The sequence below is a fragment of the Schistocerca nitens genome, chromosome 1 (genome assembly GCF_023898315.1).
Source record: "Schistocerca nitens isolate TAMUIC-IGC-003100 chromosome 1, iqSchNite1.1, whole genome shotgun sequence".
Taxonomy (NCBI): Eukaryota; Metazoa; Arthropoda; class Insecta; order Orthoptera; family Acrididae; genus Schistocerca; species Schistocerca nitens.
In genome coordinates, this window is record NC_064614.1 from 651784128 (window position 1) to 651805344 (window position 21217).

A 21217-nucleotide genomic window follows, 5' to 3' on the forward strand; every position below is an offset into this window, starting at 1 on the left:
TTGTCCTCAAGTACATCGCCCTTGTATAAGCCCTCTATATACTCCTTCCACCTTTCTGCCTTCCCTTCTTTGCTTAGAACTGGGTTGCCATCTGAGCTCTTGATATTCATACAAGTCGTTCTCTTTTCTCCAAAGGTCTCTTTAATTTTCCTGTGGGCAGTATCTATCTTACCCCTAGTGAGACAAGCCTCTACATCCTTACATTTGTCCTCTAGTCATCCCTGCTTAACCATTTTGCAGTTCCTGTCGATCTCATTTTTGAGACCTTTGTATTCCTTTTTGCCTGCTTCATTTACTGCATTTTTATATTTTCTCCTTTCATCAATTAAATTCAATATTTCTTCTGTTACCCAAGGATTTCTACTGACCCTCGTATTTTTACCTACTTGATCCTCTGCTGCCTTCACTACTTCATCCCTCAGAGCTACCCATTGTTCTTCTACTGTATTTCTTTCCCCCATTCCTGTCAATTGTTCCCTTATGCTCTCCCTGAAACTCTCTACAACCTCTGGTTCTTTCAGTTTATACAGGTCCCATCTCCTTAAATTCCCACCTTCTTGCAGTTTCTTCAGTTTCAATCTGCAGTTCATAACCAATAGATTGTGGTCAGAATCCATATCTGCCCCTGGAAATGTCTTACAATTTAAAACCTGGTTCCTAAATCTCTGTCTTACCATTATATAATCTATCTGATACCTATTAGTATCTCCAGGATTCTTCCAGGTATACAACCTTCTTTTATGATTCTTGAACCAAGTGTTAGCTATGATTAAGTTATGCTCTGTGCAAAATTCTACTAGGCGGCTTCCTCTTTCATTTCTTCCCCCCAATCCATATTTACCTACTATGTTTCCTTCTCTCCCTTTTCCTACTGACGAATTCCAGTCACCCATGACTATTAAATTTTCGTCTCCCTTCACTACCTGAATAATTTCTTTTATCTCGTCATACATTTCATCAATTTCTTCATCATCTGCAGAGCTAGTTGGCATATAAACTTGTACTACTGTAGTAGGCATGGGCTTTGTGTCTATCTTGGCCACAATAATGCGTTCACTATGCTGTTTGTGTCCGCCCCTCGTGGTCTCGCGGTAGCGTTCTCGCTTCCCGAGCACGGGGTCCCGGGTTCGATTCCCGGCGGGGTCACGGATTTTTCCTGCCTCGAGATGACTGGGTGTTGTTATGTCGTCTTCATCATCTTCATTCATGCCCATTACGGTCGGAGGAAGGCAACGGCAAACCACCTCCATTAGGACCTTGCCTAGTAAGGCGGTGCGGGTCTCCCGCATCGTTCCCCTACGCTCTGTAAAGAAGCATGGGACTTCATTTCCATTTTCATGCTGTTTGTAGTAGCTAACCCGCACTCCTATTTTTTTATTCATTATTAAACCTACTCCTGCATTACCCCTATTTGATTTTGTATTTACAACCCTGTAATCACCTGACCAAAAGTCTTGTTCCTCCTGCCACCGAACTTCACTAATTCCCACTATATCTAACTTTAACCTATCCATTTCCCTTTTTAAATTTTCTAACCTACCTGCCCGATTAGGGGATCTGACATTCCACGCTCCGATCCGTAGAACACCAGTTATCTTTCTCCTGATAACGACGTCCTCTTGAGTAGTCCCCGCCCGGAGATCCGAATGGGGGACTATTTTACCTCCGGAATATTTTACCCAAGAGGACGCCATCATCATTTAATCATACAGTAAAGCTGCATGTCCTCGGGAAAAATTACGACTGTAGTTTCCCCTTGCTTTCAGCCGTTCGCAGTACCAGCACAGCAAGGCCGTTTTGGTTAATGTTACATGGCCAGATCAGTCAATCATCCAGACAGTTGCCCCTGCAACTACTGAAAAGGCTGCTGCCCCTCTTCAGGAACCACATGTTTGTCTGGCCTCTCAACAGATACCCCTCCGTTGTGGTTGCACCTTCCCCCCATCTGTATCGCTGAGGCACGCAAGCCTCCCCACCAACGGCAAGGTCCATGGTTCATGGGGGGACGTCAAATGTAAAGGTATTAAATACAAACATAAACAGATCAACACTGCCGGAAAAAAATTATTACACCCTTTTAGAGGTTTCCAGTTCGCTTGAGATTTACTGTTGCAACACTGCATATAGATTACATTTACCGATCAACAGCGCAACCGATCCTGAGGAACCAGGTATCTTCCCATGCTGAACACCCATGTAGCCTCCACGGGAGGCAATGCAGTCGCTGACTCTGACATCCAGTCGATCGTACAGGTGGCGAATACTGTCCTAGGATACGTTATGCCACCCTTGCTCTAGCTGTACATGTAGTTCTGTAAGAGTTGTTGGCTGACGAGTCGCACGAATCACTTTTCGTCCCGTCATATCCCACACGTGTTCGATTCGGGACTAGTCCGGAGATCGTGCTTGCCAGGGAAGCTGCTGCACGTTTTGCAGAGCGCGATGAGTTTGACAGACAGTATGTGGGCCAGCACTATCTTTTTGGAACAACACATCACCTTCCTGTTGCAAGAACGGCAAAAGAACGAGTCTAACAACATTCTGCAGGTACCGAGTGCTGGTTAACGTCCTCTCTAGAGGCATCAAAGGTGAACGAGAGTTGTAGCTTATTGCACCCCAGACCAACGCCCGATTGTCTTGGACGAATGCGCTCTACGAGACAGCGCTCACCACGTCTACGCCATACACGTAAACCACCATCACTTGCGTGTAAGCAGAATCTGCTTTGATCGCTGAAGTCCATTTCATCTTCCACGTAATCCTCTGACGGCACCAGTCAAGCCGAGCACGCCAAATGCTGTGGCGTGAGTGGAAGACGGGCTAGAGGTGTGCGTGCCTGCAGTCCCACTGCTAATAACCGGATCGTAACAGTTCGTGTTGACACGTATGAGCTAACAAGCCCTCTTATCTGTGATGTGGTAACTGCATGATCTGCCATTGCTGCCCTTACAGTACAACGATCCTGACGGGAATCTGTGTTGCCTGGACTTCAAAACCTCGTCTACGAGTGTGAGTGTGTTCACGTGGCGACTGACACCAGCGCCGTTGCACAGTTGGCGCTGCATATCCAACACTTGTGGCAATTTCCGAGAGGGCCATCCCACCACTCGGAAGCCTGCAACTTGACCCCTTTCAAACTCGCTCAGTTGACTGTAGGAAGCAAGAGTGCGTCTCTGTGGCATGGTGGATGGCTTGCTTCCGTGCTTGCACCGCACTAAGCCATCTGGCTGTAATCCTTCCCTATTAAAGGGTAGACAAGATGGCGCTCTGTTAGCTGTGCCACTGCGCTATCTGTTGGCAGATGACACTGAAATTATTATCGGTATATCTAGTACCCCATGCCTTCATCGGATCAAAACCGACGTCGTCTTTCCACGTGTACTAGTTTTTTTCTGACAGTGTATACTGCGCCGATTGCAACTGTTCAAGTTCATTACCAACTTGTAGTGAACATGAACACTTGCAATCGGCGCAATATAGTTATATTTTCGTTTGTACATGATACTTTTACATTTGACGTCTTGATGTTAATGGAGTGTACATATGCATTGTGAAGCTACTTGTAACATGGATGAATAATATGTTCCAAAAATTCAAAAGCATAAGATCCGATGACGTCAGTATAGCTCCGTCGAAACCCGTCATCCAGTAAATTGCTTTTTTAGCGATCTTGGCTTGTGAAGTTTCTTTCAGTTACCACCACTGCAGATCACCCACAGACAGGTCGTGTCAGGCATAAATCACCATCTCACATCGTTTTAAATGACGTAACGACCCAATGAGACGCATGTGGATGCTATAGCTCAGGCCGGAGATCGTTCTGACATGTTATGTGGTATCTTCCGTACCAAGACTTTGGTCCACTTATTCGGGTGACCGTGGAGAAAAATCAGGTTCTTATATCAATATTTTCGGTGAGCAAGCGTTGCCTTATCTTCTGCATCTTCACGATAAGTATGCTGTAGACACTCCTGTCTTCAAAGATGAAAACCGCAACATTCACAGGCCTCCACATATGTGATGTTGTTGGTTTGACAAAGACTCGTGCAGGCTGTCGCTCCTCGACCTGCCCGCCAAGTCACCCGATCTTAATCCTAGAGAAAATGATCGAGACTATTGTAACAGGGGGTGAAACGTAGCAGTTAACTTCCTCGCAATGTGGTAGCTCTCAAGATCGTAACACGGGTGTGGCGAGATAGGTCTCTGCCGAATGCAGAGCTACACAGGGGGCGCAAAACCTGACCGAAAAGAAGCGAGAGAGGAAGCCGGCCGCAGAGCTAAACAGGAGGTGCAAGTGAGTTCTACCCGGTATTCTTATTCCGCCTCTGTTGACAAGCCTTTTACCTCGGGCCGCTACTGTCAAGACACGCTGTTACCACAGTTATATTTCTAAAGTGCCGTTTCGTCCAAGAAGCAACGTAAAGGAACCACTAAACAGACGTGTATCGTTAAATAGTTTACGTGGCAACAGTACACTTGGTTCCAGAACTGCTACGTGCACACCTCGTTCATGTTCAACTATGGACTTTTTGCAGTTACTTCGCTACAGTATTCTACGATCTCGAAGGTCGGCGAGCAGGTGCTGAAGCAAATATGCTATTTGATCGAAGATTTCCAATTTTTGCCGATTTCTGCCGACTGAACAGTGGTGCGAGATACGACAGTGGAGGGTATATGTAATTTTCTTGCCCCCCAGCCAGTAATTTGTGACGGCACCATCACATATATCGCTTTGGGATGATAAGTAAATTTGGCAGTTTAATGTTCTTAACTGTGCTGTGGAGAAACACAGCTTTAGTGGCTTCTGGTGTAAGATTCGTGAACTTACCTTCGCTGAGGCAGGCCTGAGAAGGTACAGCGACGGACCAATGGTCGCAGTGCAATGAATATGGGACAGCTCCAGCTCTCCCCTCCTGGGCTGCTGTTTTTCAGAAATGTTGCAGCTGCACGCTGCCCAGTTTCCGGTGTCCGTGAGGCGGCACGGTCTTGGAAGACAGCTGGGCGACTTCAGGTCCCCTGAACATTTCTGGTACGACGAATTTGCATTTCTTGTCGGCGACTGCAAATACGCGACGCCGATATTGTGCCGTGTTCAGTGTGGGAAAATTCCAGAACCTAACTGTCCAGATGGTGTCAACCAGTCAAAAGAGTCGTCGGCATAGGCGCTGTAGCGTAAATGTCTGAACCAATGATTGACTACACAGCACATACAGTGTTCCAACCTCTAGGCAGTTAATACACAGCCTGTAAGCGGGAGTGTAGAAGTTTTGGCAGACTTCCCCTGCCTTTCAGCGGGTTGGGAGGAATTCTTGGTTGTCACCCTGGCGAAAGTTGTAAAACCTCCCCTCCAAGCTGTAGTTCTCTGGGAGCAGAGAGGAACGTTAATCAGTCGTTGAGTCAGTGCGGTAACGCGGTCGAGCACAGCCTGGTGCAGTCTTCGCTGAATCGATCAAGTGTCGCTTTTTAGCACTAGCGCTGCATTTGCTGTGTCGGCTGGTACGGTAAGCTGTGTTAGTAAAGAAAAGGAATCAAGAATAAGCCTTCTGTGGCAGCGAAGTTGTTGGGAATTGTTAGTAGTTGTGGTTACAGGCAGCATCAACAAATGTGTGGTCTTCCGTTTGTCATCAAGCACACTTCTCGAGCATCCGGTGTCACAAGACCACTGGAAGTAGAGTTTTTTATGTGTAGATTATTTTTGCGATTGTAGCGCGCATGCAACGCTGACACACCCTAAAGTATTTAAACTTAAGTTTCTTTTCAAACCACTGTGCTAAACATTTAACCCTCGTAGTCTAGTTCCTGAATCAAATCTCACTGGAGAGTCATTTTCGCTGTGCGTGCCAGTCATGATCATACGAAACTGTCGTTCGTATGTGCGTTTGCATTTCTTGTCCGCGACTGCAAATACGCGACGCCGATATTGTGCCGTGTTCAGTGCGAGAAAATTCCAGAAGAAATTGCAGGAAGATAGTTTTACGAGGAGAGAGGTGAGGTGAAGCTTTGGCAGGCCAGTCAAAGGCGTAGGATTACTTCGGTATCGCGCTGGTAGCTCTACGCCCTATGGGATCTGACAATGAGTGGCTTCAGCTGTTTTCCTTGCTGAAATCAGGCCATTATCAAGACCAGAGGCGTTGTCACATTGTATTAACACGATGTCTTCTGTTGGGGTGACTCATTTTTTCCGGTGTGCTTATTTCGAAAAGAAAAGTATGAGGTGATGGTCGACAGAAAGCTGCGGCAGCTCTTTAAGTGGTGTAATGGTACAGGTGTGACGTGTGTGTCTGCGTGTGCCACAGGGAGGACATACGCGGGCGCTACCACCTGCTGAACCGCGTCCTGCACGGCTGGCCGGGCCGCACCCAGCCCTCCTACTACCACCCGGCGCTCTCCATCTTCAGGGTGAGTACTCTCTGCCCCACCGACTCTTACTCTTCACCGTTTCCATCTTTCTTTTCATTCATTCGTGTTCGCTTACAAGGAACTGCTTAGTCGACTCGTAACTCACAACAGTGCTACAGTGCTAATGTTAATGATACAAAGCAGAGCAATGGCACGATAAATAAACAAACATTGCATTATATCTGCAATAACTATTGCCGAAGTTGACTTTTCGTCAGAAAGAAAGACAAAGAATTTCACAGAGTGAGAAAGAAGTGGCACATGAAATATTAGTGTTTCTGCAAGATGAGTGAGGAGAATATGTGGTGTTGTATACGTTCGACTGTGCGGACAATGTACATGCGGAGTACAATGACGATACGTGCTTAACAAGTGAAAGCGATATTGCAACAGGTGTCGTGTCGCGTAGTTCATCATCCTTGTCGGACAGTGAGCTACAAATCCCGTCTCTAGTTAAACGTAGTAAAGGACAGTCGTTGTCCAAGCAGCGGGTACTTAAGATAATTACGTACGTGGAAGATCAGCCGCAGCATAATAAAGAAACAATTATGAATATTTTTCGAATATTTCAGAACAATGTGACCATGTAGAGCACAAGAAAAACTACGGACATTCAAGGGAGAACAAGGCACTCTTGTTGCAATAAATGGTGTTTGCCGATTTCAAGGATGCTCGGTACAATTTGCAGGATGTGCATGGTAGTGACCTACTACGATATGCACATCAAATTGAGCACGACATAGATTACATTGATTTCGAGGGAAGCAGTGGATGGCTGCATAACTACAAAGAGTGCCACAGAACTGAAAGACGTAAGATAACGAAATTTCAAACAAAGCATCAACTGGACGATGTACACCAAACAGCGAAATCCGCCCGAAAATCTGTAGACGAAGTAAATGAGCCTGTACCATTGAAACGTCCCCTTTGAACATTTATACACGACTGTGCTTAAACTGACACACAATATTTTGTTAGCGCAACGCAATCTGACTTTCAATAGTCCCTACAAAAGAATGGGCCCTGACTAACATTAAACTATACCTTTCACAAATCACTTACCTCACAAAAATCTTCGCTACTCAAGCTACTGCAATACAGCAAGCGCCACTACTGCCAGCTAAATAAAAGATTCAAACTATGGAAGGCACTAACTACTGATAGGGATAGTTAGCAAATGAAAGATATTAATAGAGAACAAACACTGTATTTACCTTAATAGTCATAATATATATAGCAGTTCATGACAAATTACAAAACTCCGCCATCTCTCTCCCCACATCCACCACTGCTGGCGGCTCACCTCCAACTGCCCAACGCTACGCGCTGTTCACAGCCAGCTGCCTAACACTACAATGGCGAGTATTACAACAATGCAAAGCAGCCACAGACTGCACACAGCACAGCCAGTGATTTTCATACAGAGGTGGCGTTACCAATAAAAAAACCTAAACAGCCTACTTACGTAGCCCCCATGCTCCCCACAAAAAAATTTTACAAAATTTTTTTGGGCACTGGCCAATACAAATTTGTTAAAATTTTTTTCACAATTACAATATCAAAGAAATCAAATGCACACACTTATTGATACAATGTTGGTCAAAAGCTAAAATTTTCTCACAGTCCATAAAGACTGTCCTGATCGTTGATCACACTAAAATTGCCGTGTTTTTCTCAAAGTCTGAGCAGTAAAAGACAATGCACACAGACGTAGTGGATTTCCATGCAGTCTTGAAGAAGTAGTGTTGTCCTTCCAACGGAAAGACAGTGCTGACTCGACATGCAGACAGGTAATGGGCCACAACAGAGCAAACCTACAGCAGAGTCAGTCGAAATTTTGAAGAGTATTGGTAGGTAGGTCATCACAGAGCAGACCCACTGTAGTCCTGGTAGAGATTACGGTATTGGTGGGCCACCAGAGGTGCAGACCCACTGCAGTCCTTGTAGAAATAATGGTACTGGTGAGTCAGCAAAGACGCAGACCCACTGTAGTCCTTGTAGAGACGGACAGCAGCCATCTGTTGCAAATCTGCAGGTGCACAATCACCATCGAAGAGTCTTGCGGACAATATAGCAAGTCCATAAACCACCACTTGTGCACTCACAAAGTTTTTGGAACTGTCCTTAGAACCAGCAATGCTGTTATCTAGTCCCTTGCTGAATTATTAACACATGTGCAAACACTAACAGTCCCTACTTCTCACATATTGTCCAAATGGCTCTGAGCACTATGGGACTCAACTGCTATGGTCATAAGTCCCCTAGAACTTAGAACTACTTAAACCTAACTAACCTAAGGACAGCACACAACACCCAGCCATCACGAGGCAGAGAAAATCCCTGACCCCGCCGGGAATCGAACCCGGAAACCCGGGCGTGGGAAGCGAGAACGCTACCGCACAACCACGAGATGCGGGCCATATTGTCCATATACTATGACCAACAGAAACGTGTGCAATGAAATGTAACTTACAAGTTACTTAATTTGATGAACTGGTATCAATTACAATTTTATAGCATAAGAATACAATAACAATGGTACAAAATACATCATTAAAAACATAATAATACAGATAACATTTGTAGGAATAGGGGCTTTACAAAAGAATAGAAATAAACATATACATCAGTGTTACAGGAATTATAACATGAGTACATACATAAAAGATCAGAATAACTTTCACAGAACAGAATTAATAATGTCTAAACATCTTTACAAAGTAAATAACATATTATTAATGCCAATTGTATTTGAGGATAACAGTATTCCTCATCATAGTGAATGTAACTTAGTATTAGAAGAGAAAAAAGTACACAGAGACAGGAAGAAAACAAATACACAAGGGTACACAAACACATAGGGGGATAACACAATGGAAAGGACGGGGTTCGTTTTCAGTGTAGCTTTTGGTACTGCAGTATTTTGCGAACAAAACCTTTTTTGTTCTTGGAGATCTCCCTTCGTTCATCATTATTCCCAAAAAGTCCTATCTGTACCTCTTTTCTGTATTCTAACTATATTTCTTTCAAAATAAATATGGCTCATTGTACAATACTCATTTAGGCCCAAATCGTTTTCATATAACCTTCAAAGCATTCTTTCCCTATTCTCCATAGTTAGGTTCTTACATAGTCTACCCCCTCTTAAGCTAACTTAAATCTACTGAGCTCAGATTCTAAACTAAGGGACGAGGCAATGCAGCAGCACATAAAACAATTAACGCAAACAGCAATGACAAAAAAGTGCGGATTTGCAAAGGAAGCAGCATTTTAGAAATTAGCAAAGCAATTGCAATATTACGACTAATATAAGGCAATGTGCAGCAAACAAGAAAAATAAATCTGGCTTAGCAGAGGAACACACATTAAAATTCAGTAACACTATGCCTGGCAAACAGCATAACTTATACCTAAACATGACAAAGTTCAAGCAGAAAAAGTATTACACTAAAAATGGCCATGTCTAATACCTATGTCACATCTTAACACTAGAGTGATGCATCACAATTTATTCTACAAAAGAAATTAACAAGTACTTGAAAAGAAAACTATGATTGCAGTTCCTGTGAAGGTAAATGTCTTTTTGTGCTCCCTCATTTTTTTTTTTTTGAAAAAATTATTATTTACTCGATCTGTAGACAGAAAATATTTATATTAGTACATCTATAAAATTTTATTTTAACCAATGCTGCAGTGCAGCTAGAAACTAGATATCAAATGAAATAAGCAATTACGCAAACCAAAGCATAAAAATATCATTCAATAGTCATGTGACATTTCATAAGTTAGTAGACATTCTCTCAACTCTCGTAGAAAGACGCTTGTCATAATCAGGTGTGCAGATGTAAAAATATTTCTCGTCATTTCATTAGGCATTTCTGTAAATATCATAAATTAAGAGCTCCACAGTGTCAACATATGTTTTCAAGTTCGACCGTGTCGTTTTTGCGATGCTCTCTACAAAGGAACATCAATAGCGAGGGTAATGGCCTCCCTTTTTTTTTCTACCTGTGCCGCTGAAAAGGGCTCGCAATAATGGCTTTTTCTCCAGGCGTCTGACACACCTGGCCGCTCACAACGAATTACTTCACGGTCACTTACCTTTCTTAACGAAATATTTACGACAGCAGTTTTCGCTACAGCGACAGTCTCATATAAAAATTTCATAGGTCAAGAATTTGCGTTACAAATCTGTAGAAACAAAATCGTATGAATATAACAGTGTCCAAAAAATTTTCGCCTGCATTGTGATACATTCACGCATTTACACACATTTCATAACTCTTAAAGTACGATTCTCGGTTTACAACATCCTTTTTCACCAGTCAGAGTCCCTACCTTCTATTCATTATTCATATACATATAAACACGTAATCACATTCCGTATATAGCATCATCTTATTGATCATAAACATACCGCAACAGCATAATACACATCGTCGTCGTAAAAATAACATCATAACACCTCAGTCAAATCTCAAAATCGTCGTAGCTTCCTCCAATAATTTCAAAACCTAAAAAATTTCTCTGCTCATGTCAAAAGTGTCATCTGCCTCAAACGTACTTTAAAATCATGATCCCATACCAAATACATCATTCAAAGCTCTCATAATATCACAATGGTTCCGAAAAAATATGAACAGTTTACAAAGTACAGACAAAATACAGTTTCATAAGTGTGAAGTTATCCAACTGTGTAATTGCGTAAACATCTGTCACTGATGTAGTAAAAAAAAAAATGTTTATCTCTCAGTTAAATGATCAGATAGCTGTGTAATTATGTTTAGAGAAATATGGTACCGATGTGTAAAGTTGTATAAGCAAATACCATATTAGCTAGGGCTCCTTGTGCTTGCCAAACACATGGTACACAAAGTAGGCGTGTACCCCCCTGAGGATAAATGTAATTATACCCTCAGGTGTTACAGATTATAGCAATGGAATGAAATGTATCACGGAAAACTTTCTTTGTAATTAAAAAATCTTTAAAAATAAGTGTTTTAAGTATAAGATTAATCACTCAAATGCGTGTACTGTAGCGCTAAACTGTGCGTCTTGTCGCAACATAATATCTGTGGAAGTGTCGTAGTTATCGTCCTCCGAAAGCTGAGTTCTGCAGAAGTCAATGTACTTACCTCATGATAAACAAAAGTGAAATGCTTTGCGTATAGATATCGTAGTTATTACGCTTATTGATGGCTGTCTAATTGTTGCTATACCACAAAAGTTACTACTAAAACATGTTTTTCTTTCCAAAAGAATTCAGAAAACTGTGCAGATATAAAACAGATACACCGCAAAAGCAACATTGTAAATTGTCACTCATTAGTAGCGTCGAGATAAAATCGTGTAGCTGTCACATAAACTAACCACTGTGTCATCTGGTATCTCACTGAAAGTACTTTAAATCCAGGATGTATTTTCAAGTAAACCAAAATGTTGCATTAAAATCTCATTAGCAGTACCAATATGTGTCCTAAGTATGTAAGCCTGATAGTCGTTACATAATCGTGCAGCTAACAAGCAAGAATGTACAAATACAACACTGTGTCGTCTGTTCACTATAACAATACATTCGTAATTTCTGTTTAAAAATGTTCCCTAGGTTCTAGAGTGGATATTTAATTTCAAACATTGTTGCATGTTAACAGTTTCTTAAGTCTGACAAAGCATACTAGAAATGTGAAGTGAAAAGTTTTATGGCAAAGACTAAGTTAAACAGCCGATTATCATTCAATAAACGGTTTTACATGTGAAATGTGGTGTAAACCTTTACTCTTCCTAGTAGGCAAAGTTTCAACTTCAACGCACTTATCGTGCGGTATACGTCGGTAAAGAATGCTGGAATTTTTCTCAAGGTTAGCGTCATATGTTATTTTTTCTCGGAGCCAGCGGGCGCACGCGGCTGCCTGCTGTGCGAGTCATTGTCTGTCTCTTTGTTGGCGCGCGCCGTTATTGGGATTAGGAGACCTAACTTCTACAATTTCACTTTGTCGAGAGGGCCCTGCCCTGTTTAAATCCCGCCAGTTCTGATGCAATTCAGGTCTGTCGTTGCGATCATATCGTCTATCGTCATGTCGGTAGTTCCTGTGGTTTCTTTCTTGTCGGTGTTGGGGCGCGAGTGTCCTCTGAAATACGTAATTCTTGTATTACCTGTGTCAGCTGATCTTGTACTTCGCGGATTTCTCTTTGGTGTTGCGTATTAATTTGATTCTGATTTTTTTTCAGTTTCCTAATTTGTTCGCTCTCTTCTGTGTCATTAAAGACTACCGGTTTTGTGTCATTCAGATTATCATCTACCTTCGTAGATAAGTTAGTGAACTGATCCGAAAGTTCGGCTACTTTTTCCGATAGTGAACACATTTCCTCAGTGTGTTTTTCTGAACCAAGTTTCAGAGTATCTACTGTGTCCTTTAAGTTTTCCTGAGTTTTTGCAAGTTGCATAACCGAATCGGTAGATGCAACTGAGTCAAATTTAGCTTGCAAGGTCTCATGATTTTCATGAACAATAGTTTGCAGTTCTTTTATGGCTGCTTCGTGATTCTGTAATGCATTTTCATGCCGCGAAAAAATAGGTTGGAAATGCTCACAAATTTGTGTTTTTACGTCATTACAGACTTTTTGACATTTCGATTCAATGTTATGTAACTCAGTAGTTAAATCTTCACGTGTTTGTTCAAGAGTTTGTTCCAATGAGTCTAACTTTTGAAGCTTTTTGCTGTGTTTGTCTCTGATTTTGTTCCATTGTGTCTAACTGTTGCTGTGTTTGTCTCTGATTTTGTTCCATTGTGTCTAACTGTTGCTGTGTTTGTCTCTGGTGTTGTTCCATTGTGTCTAACTTTTCAAGCTTTTGTCCCATTTTTTGCATTAATTGTAATAACAATGCACTGGTGTCTGAAACATGTTCCTCAGTGCTTTTCGGCAGTGAATTTGCACCGGCAACATTCACATTCTGACAAGTGGAAAATGTGTCTTGACTCATTTGAGAAAACGGTGTGAACCCAAAACCTGAGTCTACAATATTTGCAAAATTGTGTCCTGTCATTTCGGATTCCTGAGCCGAGCTATTGCCGACCGATCGATCGATAATGCTTCCCTGCTCACTAATTGTTTCACTGCCTACGCCATTGTTTGCCGCCCGCTCCATTTCCCTATGCACAATTACCAAATTACTACTTTGAACATCAGTTAATTCATTACTCGGTGGCGCTAACACACTGCTTTCGTTTTCACTGTCATTTCTCAGTTTACTTTGGAGCCTAGTATTACGTTTTTCACACGCCATTATTGTCACAGTATTTCACACGACAACACAGAAAAACACAATTTGAAGAGCAAAAATAGGGAAACACATTAACATAACACTGAAAATAATATCTAGTTAATTGCAGCTGCGAAATACTTGGTGCAAATCTACATGCATGCCACAACTGTTTTACTGTACAACAATGAAAGACTGCAACTACAAAGGAGATTCTCTCTACAATTACGCGCTAGCAATAAACAAAAACTACACTAATTACACAAACTACAAGAGAAAATCAGAAGATTCCAGTGAGGTATCCTAGGCTAAGGGTCGACATATGAAACGTCCCCTTTGAACATTTATACACGACTGTGCTTAAACTGACACACAATATTTTGTTAGTGCAACGCAATCTGACTTTCAATAATCCCTACAAAAGAATGGGCCCTGACTAACATTAAACTATACCTTTCACAAATCACTTACATCACAAAAATCTTCGCTACTCAAGCTACTGCAATACAGCAAGCGCCACTACTGCCAGCTAAATAAAAGATTCAAACTATGGAAGGCACTAACTACTGATAGGGATAGTTAGCAAATGAAAGATATTAATAGAGAACAAACACTGTATTTACCTTAATAGTCATAATATATATAGCAGTTCATGACAAATTACAAAACTCCGCCATCTCTCTCCCCACATCCACCACTGCTGGCGGCTCACCTCCAACTGCCCAACGCTACGCGCTGTTCACAGCCAGCTGCCTAACACTACAATGGCGAGTATTACAACAATGCAAAGCAGCCACAGACTGCACACAGCACAGCCAGTGATTTTCATACAGAGGTGGCGTTACCAATAAAAAAACCTAAACAGCCTACTTACACCATTGTTCAGTAACCGACCAGTCGGGATTTGAAGAGGAAATGTGTATGAAAGGAACCCTGGAAATTACAGGTACCAAGAGAATTGTATCAAGATAACTAAAATCAATGCCTTTACGCATTCGTTTACAATTACGCCGACTGTTAATTTGGATGGTGAATTGGCTAGAAAGTTATTAATTCTGCTGCGAGAAATTCGAGATGCTCTGCCCCCTACGATTCGATCTTGCATGGGCAGTAGGGAATATTTACGCCACAGCAAGCAAGAGTGGGAAAATGGGCGCAAGGGAACTGCGACTATGGTATGAGCACTGCTTTTAACCAACTACTGGTCAAAATAACTTGCTTTTGCTTGATTCCTAGTCCACGTAGAAAATTGATACTCCTCTAGAGCAAACTATTCTTCCTGAAAAGTGTGTGACGTTGCAGTTCATATCACCTGGAACGAGTGGACTAATTCAGCCTCTAGATGTTTGTTTTTTCCGTGTCTATAAAACCTATTATCCCACAGCCTACGCCGGCCGGTGTGGCCGTGCGGTTAAAGGCGCTTCAGTCTGGAACCGCGTGACCGCTACGGTCGCAGGTTCGAATCCTGCCTCGGGCATGGATGTGTGTGATGTCCTTAGGTTAGTTAGGTTTAATTAGTTCTAAGTTCTAGGCGACTGATGACCTCAGCAGTTGAGTCGCATAGTGCTCAGAGCCATTTGAACCATTTGAACCCACAGCCTACAGCTACACCTTAAAGGGTAGCCAGTTTCACGATAAGCTCCATGACAGACGGTTTCGTATTCGGTTGCAAGCCATCACATTCCATCAGTTCTCATCATAATACGGTTCTATATGGATTTTTTTTAGAGTGGATGCCTAGCTGAACGTTCTGCACAGTTTGTAACTACAAAGTAGTTCGTCTTGGCGTGAACCTTCATCTTCATGGTGTGAACCTTTGTGATCACTGTGGCGTGCCATTTTTCAAATGGCGTTCATGGTGCAAGTTAATGGTTTGTTTCGAACATTTCTTGAATGTCGATGATGTCCATTTTGGGAAGTGTAATACGTAAATCCCAGTGACCTTTGCACCTCCCGGACATTCATTTTCTGTCGCCCTCCTAATGCACATGGTGACTCATTAGCAGCTAATATTTTTCCTGTCACAACTGTTAACACAGCGCTTCCAAATGAGCCTGACTAAAGATTGAACATGCGACTTCGCACTCAAGGAGTTCCCCGTTAGTGTCGAATGTACTCGTCGCCTGTTTAGCAGTCCTAAATGTGGGCCCACACGATGACTTTTTTTCTGCTCAACACTGCGCGTGCGCTCTACATTTCCAAGAGCGTAAGCACGCATGCACAACCGAAATGGAGGGTATGCGCCATAGCACATTGCAAGCCGGGTTTGATGCGACTCTCTTGCGCAGTTTGGCAGACTACAGGCAGCTGGTGCTCATGTGTGTTTCGTTGCGTATGTGTTGTTGTTATGCTTTAAGGTGATGTATATGCAATGACGATGTTTACTCCAAAGAAAGCACGCTGAAGTTTATAATTACAGGCAAAGGTAAGTATTGTTTTTCCTTCTCATCTGCATGAACTTGCGTTTTTCTACATTTAGGCAAGCTACTATTTGTCACACCAAATGGAAGTTCTGTCCAAGACATCCTGTATCGCCCTACATCCAGTCAACGACGACTCTTTATCGAACAATACAGCATCACCAGCAAATAGTCTCAGACTGCAGTTCACCCTATCCTTGATGGTGATATTTGGTTTGTGGGAAGCCCAATTGCGCAGTTATCAAAGCCCGTACAAATTCCCAATATTTCCACTGTCCAGTCTCACCACGTCCGCGAATGATGAAATGATAAGGACAACACATAAACCCAGTCCCCTGGCGGAGAAAATCCCTGACCCGGCCCGAAATTGAACCCGGGAGCATGTGTTTCAGAGGCAGCAACGTTAGCCACTTTTTTGTTTTTGTTTTGATTGATCTCATTTTGTTCTATATTGTTCGTGGAATTTGTTCGGGGCGGAGGTCCGATGACATCCGTTTAGGTTCTTCGTTGATCCGTTCACTCAGTTTTTTTTTTTTTTTTTTTTTTTATTACAGAGAGTAGCTAACCCTCTGACCGAACACGGTGAGCTACCGTGCCGGCATCACTAGACCACGAGTTGCGAACTTCACTCTAACGGTCAGATCACTTACATATATAGACAACAACAGCTGCCCTATCACACGTCCCTGGTACATTTGTGACAACACACTTTGTCTCTGATGAATACTCACCGTCCGGGACAAGGTAATGAGTTCTACTGCTTAAGAAGTTTTCGACGCAATCACACATCTGAGAACCTTTTCCGTAAGCTCGACCTTCGCCAACAATCGGAAGTGGGACAATGTGTGAACTGCGTTCTGGAAAACTAGAAATATGGCATCTGCGTGTTGTCCATCAATGATGCGCAGGAAAAGGATAAGCTGTTTCGTATGAGCAATGCTTTCTAAATCCCTGCTTGTTTATGAAAGAAGTTTTCCTGTCTCAAGGAAATTTATTATATTCGAACTCAAAATATGAACAACAGTTCTACAGCAAACTGGCGTTTCTCGCATGTAGTGCCTCTGTTACTCAGATACTGTTTTACCCATAGTCATCTTCGTGTTTTTTTACTGTCGCCTTTCAGTGCAATTAACGCAGTAGAAATTGCCGAGAAAAGAAGTGGATGCAAAGGAGATTGCTTGAACAATGAGGACACGAGAGCACGCATTTGTACAGTATGTTCCTTGGACTGATTTTTGTTCCCATGTGTCTCCGCTTGCCCATGAGGAAAGCGGCTTCCACCGCTCTCTCCCTCCCGCCCACACGCGCGCGCCCACACACACACAGAAACACACACGCACACACACACACACACACACACACACACACACTACCTGCTTCACCTACTTACAGGAATCATTCGATAGCCTACTGTCTTTCAGAAAAGGTGATCCATCAAGAAGGTGATTTATCTTAGCGTGAGCGGAATAGCTATACACAAACGTATTTGGAGTCTGGCTGCAGTAAACGCGACTTTATTTACTTTTTGAAGGTAGCTGAGAGCTCCCCTAATGAAAAGTTGAAGGGTGGCAGCCTTGTTTCTCCTGCATCAGCACATGAATTTCGTATAACGGAACTCAGACCGACGCCTTGGAATAAAATTTAAAAGTAATTGGTGGCTGTTTGTACGGAAAGTTTCTCAACAAATATTAGCAAACGCTATTTTACAAAATTTTCTTCTTCTAAGACCTCGCTAATGCCGTCATTTTAATCATTCAATGCAAAAGAAGTTTTTACTTCAATATTTCGTTTGTTATAAACTTCACTGCATTCAGTACACATCAAAACAGTCATATCATCGCGTTCAGCCATTTGTCGAAAGTCCGGTTTCATATCTTGAAGAGTGTATGAGATATATGTGACCATGTTGCACTATCTGCTAGTAAATTCTTGTTTGGAGCGGTACTAATTTCCTTTCAAATTATATTTACTGTGTCTTACACCTTTCAATACCCGTGTGCACATCCTCAGTTATTCGTATGACTGCATGCCTCATTTTTTTCTGCGTCATATAATAGCGGTAATGTACGCTCCGTTATCTTTGCTTCTCTTAGCATAGGCACTACGTATTTTGAGAATTAATTTTTTTCCTAGCAATGAATTCCTTCTTTCTCACTGAAGAGTTACCCTATTGTTTTAGCAGCTTCTCATATGGCCTCACACACTGTTATGTGGCAACGCTGTAACATAAACTTAGCTAAGCGACGCTATCGTCGTATAGAACGTTCGCCTCTGTAACCGATTGCTGTGCCATGCTCTTCTTAAGTCGTGGAAAAGAAGTATTAGAAAGTTGCATGGCGGCACTCAGTTCTCCTGCCCGTTGAGACCGAGACTCTCTCTTACTTCCTCATGTGGTTCCCCTGTTCCTAGTTGGACTTAAAATTATAAAAAAATCTCTGGAGCGGCGAGAAATTAACCCCGGTGCCTCCATGTAGCAGTCACCAGACCCCCGAGTCTAGAGTCCTTGATATTGGTGGTACGTTAAATTCTAACCTTCCTTCCCTCTGCGTTTGACTGAGGGAAGAGAGAGGCGTTCAGAGTAGTCCATGAAGTTGTGCAAAGCCACTGTTCCAGGATGGTGTAGTGGATAGCGCAACTGCCTAGTGGGCAGGAGACATGCGTTCGAATCCTGGCCTTGGTTTAAATTCTCATTTGTCGCTTCAGTCTGCATGATTACATCATAGGTGTTTGAGAGCTGGAAATGTCTCTGAAATCATATAGTTTCATTTGATTAAAGCACCTATGTAGGTGTGCTAGGGTATTCCGTACAGTTGTGCAAAGTTGTGTATCTGCCTAGTGAGCAGCAGACAACAATTCGAATCTTGGCCTTGGTACAAAGTTTCATTTGTGGCTTCAGTCTGCATATATTCATCATTTAAAATAAACGATTTACTATTTTGCTCTTCAAATTAGATACCTTATGGCAAATTAGGAAATGGTCATTACTTCGATGTCTGACATTAAGTGGACTCTCTGTCAGTGCTTGAGAGAATGTGACAATGACGAAAAGGGAACATTTTCCTTTTATAAGTCCACTGTTTGCTTCTAGACTGGAGCGTTGCATCATAAGGGCGTCCTGGAAGCCAAATAAGGATTCAAGGTCCATTCGACGCGGGGGTCATTAAAAGCGTTAGAAACAAAACACAGCACCGAATAATTTAACAGTATCACGAAGACTACACAATAAATTGCACAGGAAAACTACACAAGATAGCGGTAGAGGCAAGCCGCCATATACGAGAAATCGCACTACGTGCAAAATTTGCACGAGGACAGCAGTAAAGTTCCACTAAAGATTGAGTATTGGACGGTTTCAACGGCATCCTTTTCCACATGCCTCGGAGGGATTATACTGACGTCAGCGTTGGACAGTATCGCAAAGCTAGAAAGTGTCATGAAAGTTCAAATGCATTCAGAATCACACTGAAACGGTAAAACAAAAAAAGTAATATCGTGCTAAGCGAAATTGCGACATTACAAGACAGTTTACCGGAAGCACACTTGCATCAAAGATCACAAATGCCGAGGCCACTCCAAAGTTGTAGAAACTAGAAAACAGGAGCGGAAAAGGTTTAGGGAAATCAATGGTGTCACGTAAGAAAATAGATATCACCACCAAAGTTCACATTTATTGAATTATAACAATAGGTTCACCGAAAGACTACTCAACGTTATTAACTCAGAGAAAATCAAAATTAGCTGCTTAGAAGAAACTAAGGAAGACTTACAAGTCGTTAACATCATAGCAGAAAAAATAAGAAATCATCTAGTATTTGGAACAATAGTAACAAAACTCAGTTTCGCGGAGGAACCTGAACAGACGTCTGGAAACAGATGAACGAAAGAAAAAGACACAATGAAATCACTGAGAGATTCTGGAAGGATAAGAAGGTAGAAACCATCACGCCAACTTCCAGGTTCAAACGAGCTTCGTATGTGGGCAAAACGAAGGAAGAAGAAGAATTTGTCAAGGATTGGGCTGGAAGCGGACCGTTTCCAGTTTAATGGAACAATCCCCACCCCGCAAAAGCATACTGCATGTCTGTATGCTGGCACGGAGATTTGGACACCGTTCTTGCTGAATGCGAGTTAATTGGTTGAAACATTATGGCACATCGGTGGCGGCCTGCTTCGGTAACGACGGAAACGGTATACAGCGCACTATGGGTGTGGTTTTACGGTCTTTTCCTCAAATACCTATATTAAAGCTCGGCAGACACCTGGCGATAAGGATGATGGGACCCAATAAATTGTGATAAACAAGGTGACCGGAGGGGGGGGGGGGGACCAGGGGAAAAATCCTGAAACAAAAGCGGACCTCGTGAAATATGCGGAGAAAGTTCAAGCATTTAGGAGGCAGAAGCCCAGAGAAGTATCCATTGGGGTAACAATGTATTTGCTACCAATACTACAAATGAAAAGCCCTTCAGTCGGATAGGCTCAGTTGTCAGTAAAGCAAGTGGTAGACTTCGGTTTAATGGAACAATAACAGGGAAGTGCAATCAGTCTACAAAGGAGATTGCTTACAAATCACTAGTGCGGCCCATTCTAGAATATTTCTGATGTGTGTGTGTGTGGGCTACGGTCGCAGGTTCGAATCCTGCTTCGGGCATGGATGTGTGTAATGTCCTTAGGTTAGTTAGGTTTAAGTAGTTCTAAGTTCTAGGGGACTGATGACCACAGATGTTAAGTCCCATAGTGCTCAGAGCCATTTTTTTTGTGTGTGTGGGGACCTTGCCAAATAGGACTAGCAGAGGATATTGAACGTATACAGAAAGGCGCAGCACGAATGGTCGCAGGTTTGTTTGACCCGTGGGAGAGGGTTACAGAGATAGTGAAGAAGCTTAACTAGCAGACTCTTGAAGATAGACGTAAATTATCACGAGGCAGTTGACGTTCGTGGAATTCGTAACGCCTGCTTCGTTCTCCGCCACCAACTATCATCATGGGTATAGCTTGTTCTTTCATTCTTTGTTATCTATGATGTATTTTATATAGTACTACTATTTTCAGATATCCCTCTATATCCATTCTATGTTCATATTTCAGTATGAGGTCTGAAGTTGGTCAGTAACTGACCGAAACCGGTATCCACAAA

General features: G+C 42.5%; 2 protein-coding genes across 4 annotated transcripts in view; one reads left to right on the forward strand and one right to left on the reverse strand.

Annotated features, from left to right (window-relative positions):
• The window catches only part of LOC126258780 (transmembrane channel-like protein 7), a 249103-nt gene that overhangs the window by 166293 nt on the left and 61593 nt on the right, over positions 1 to 21217 (reverse strand). The window lies entirely within an intron of this gene.
• LOC126258817 (calpain-A) overlaps positions 1 to 21217 on the forward strand; it is a 668101-nt gene that overhangs the window by 41216 nt on the left and 605668 nt on the right. For both annotated transcript variants that reach the window (XM_049955671.1, XM_049955674.1), the window contains exon 2: positions 6297 to 6399. In XM_049955671.1, the coding sequence (XP_049811628.1) occupies positions 6297 to 6399 (103 nt within the window). The remainder of the gene's footprint in view (positions 1 to 6296; positions 6400 to 21217) is intronic.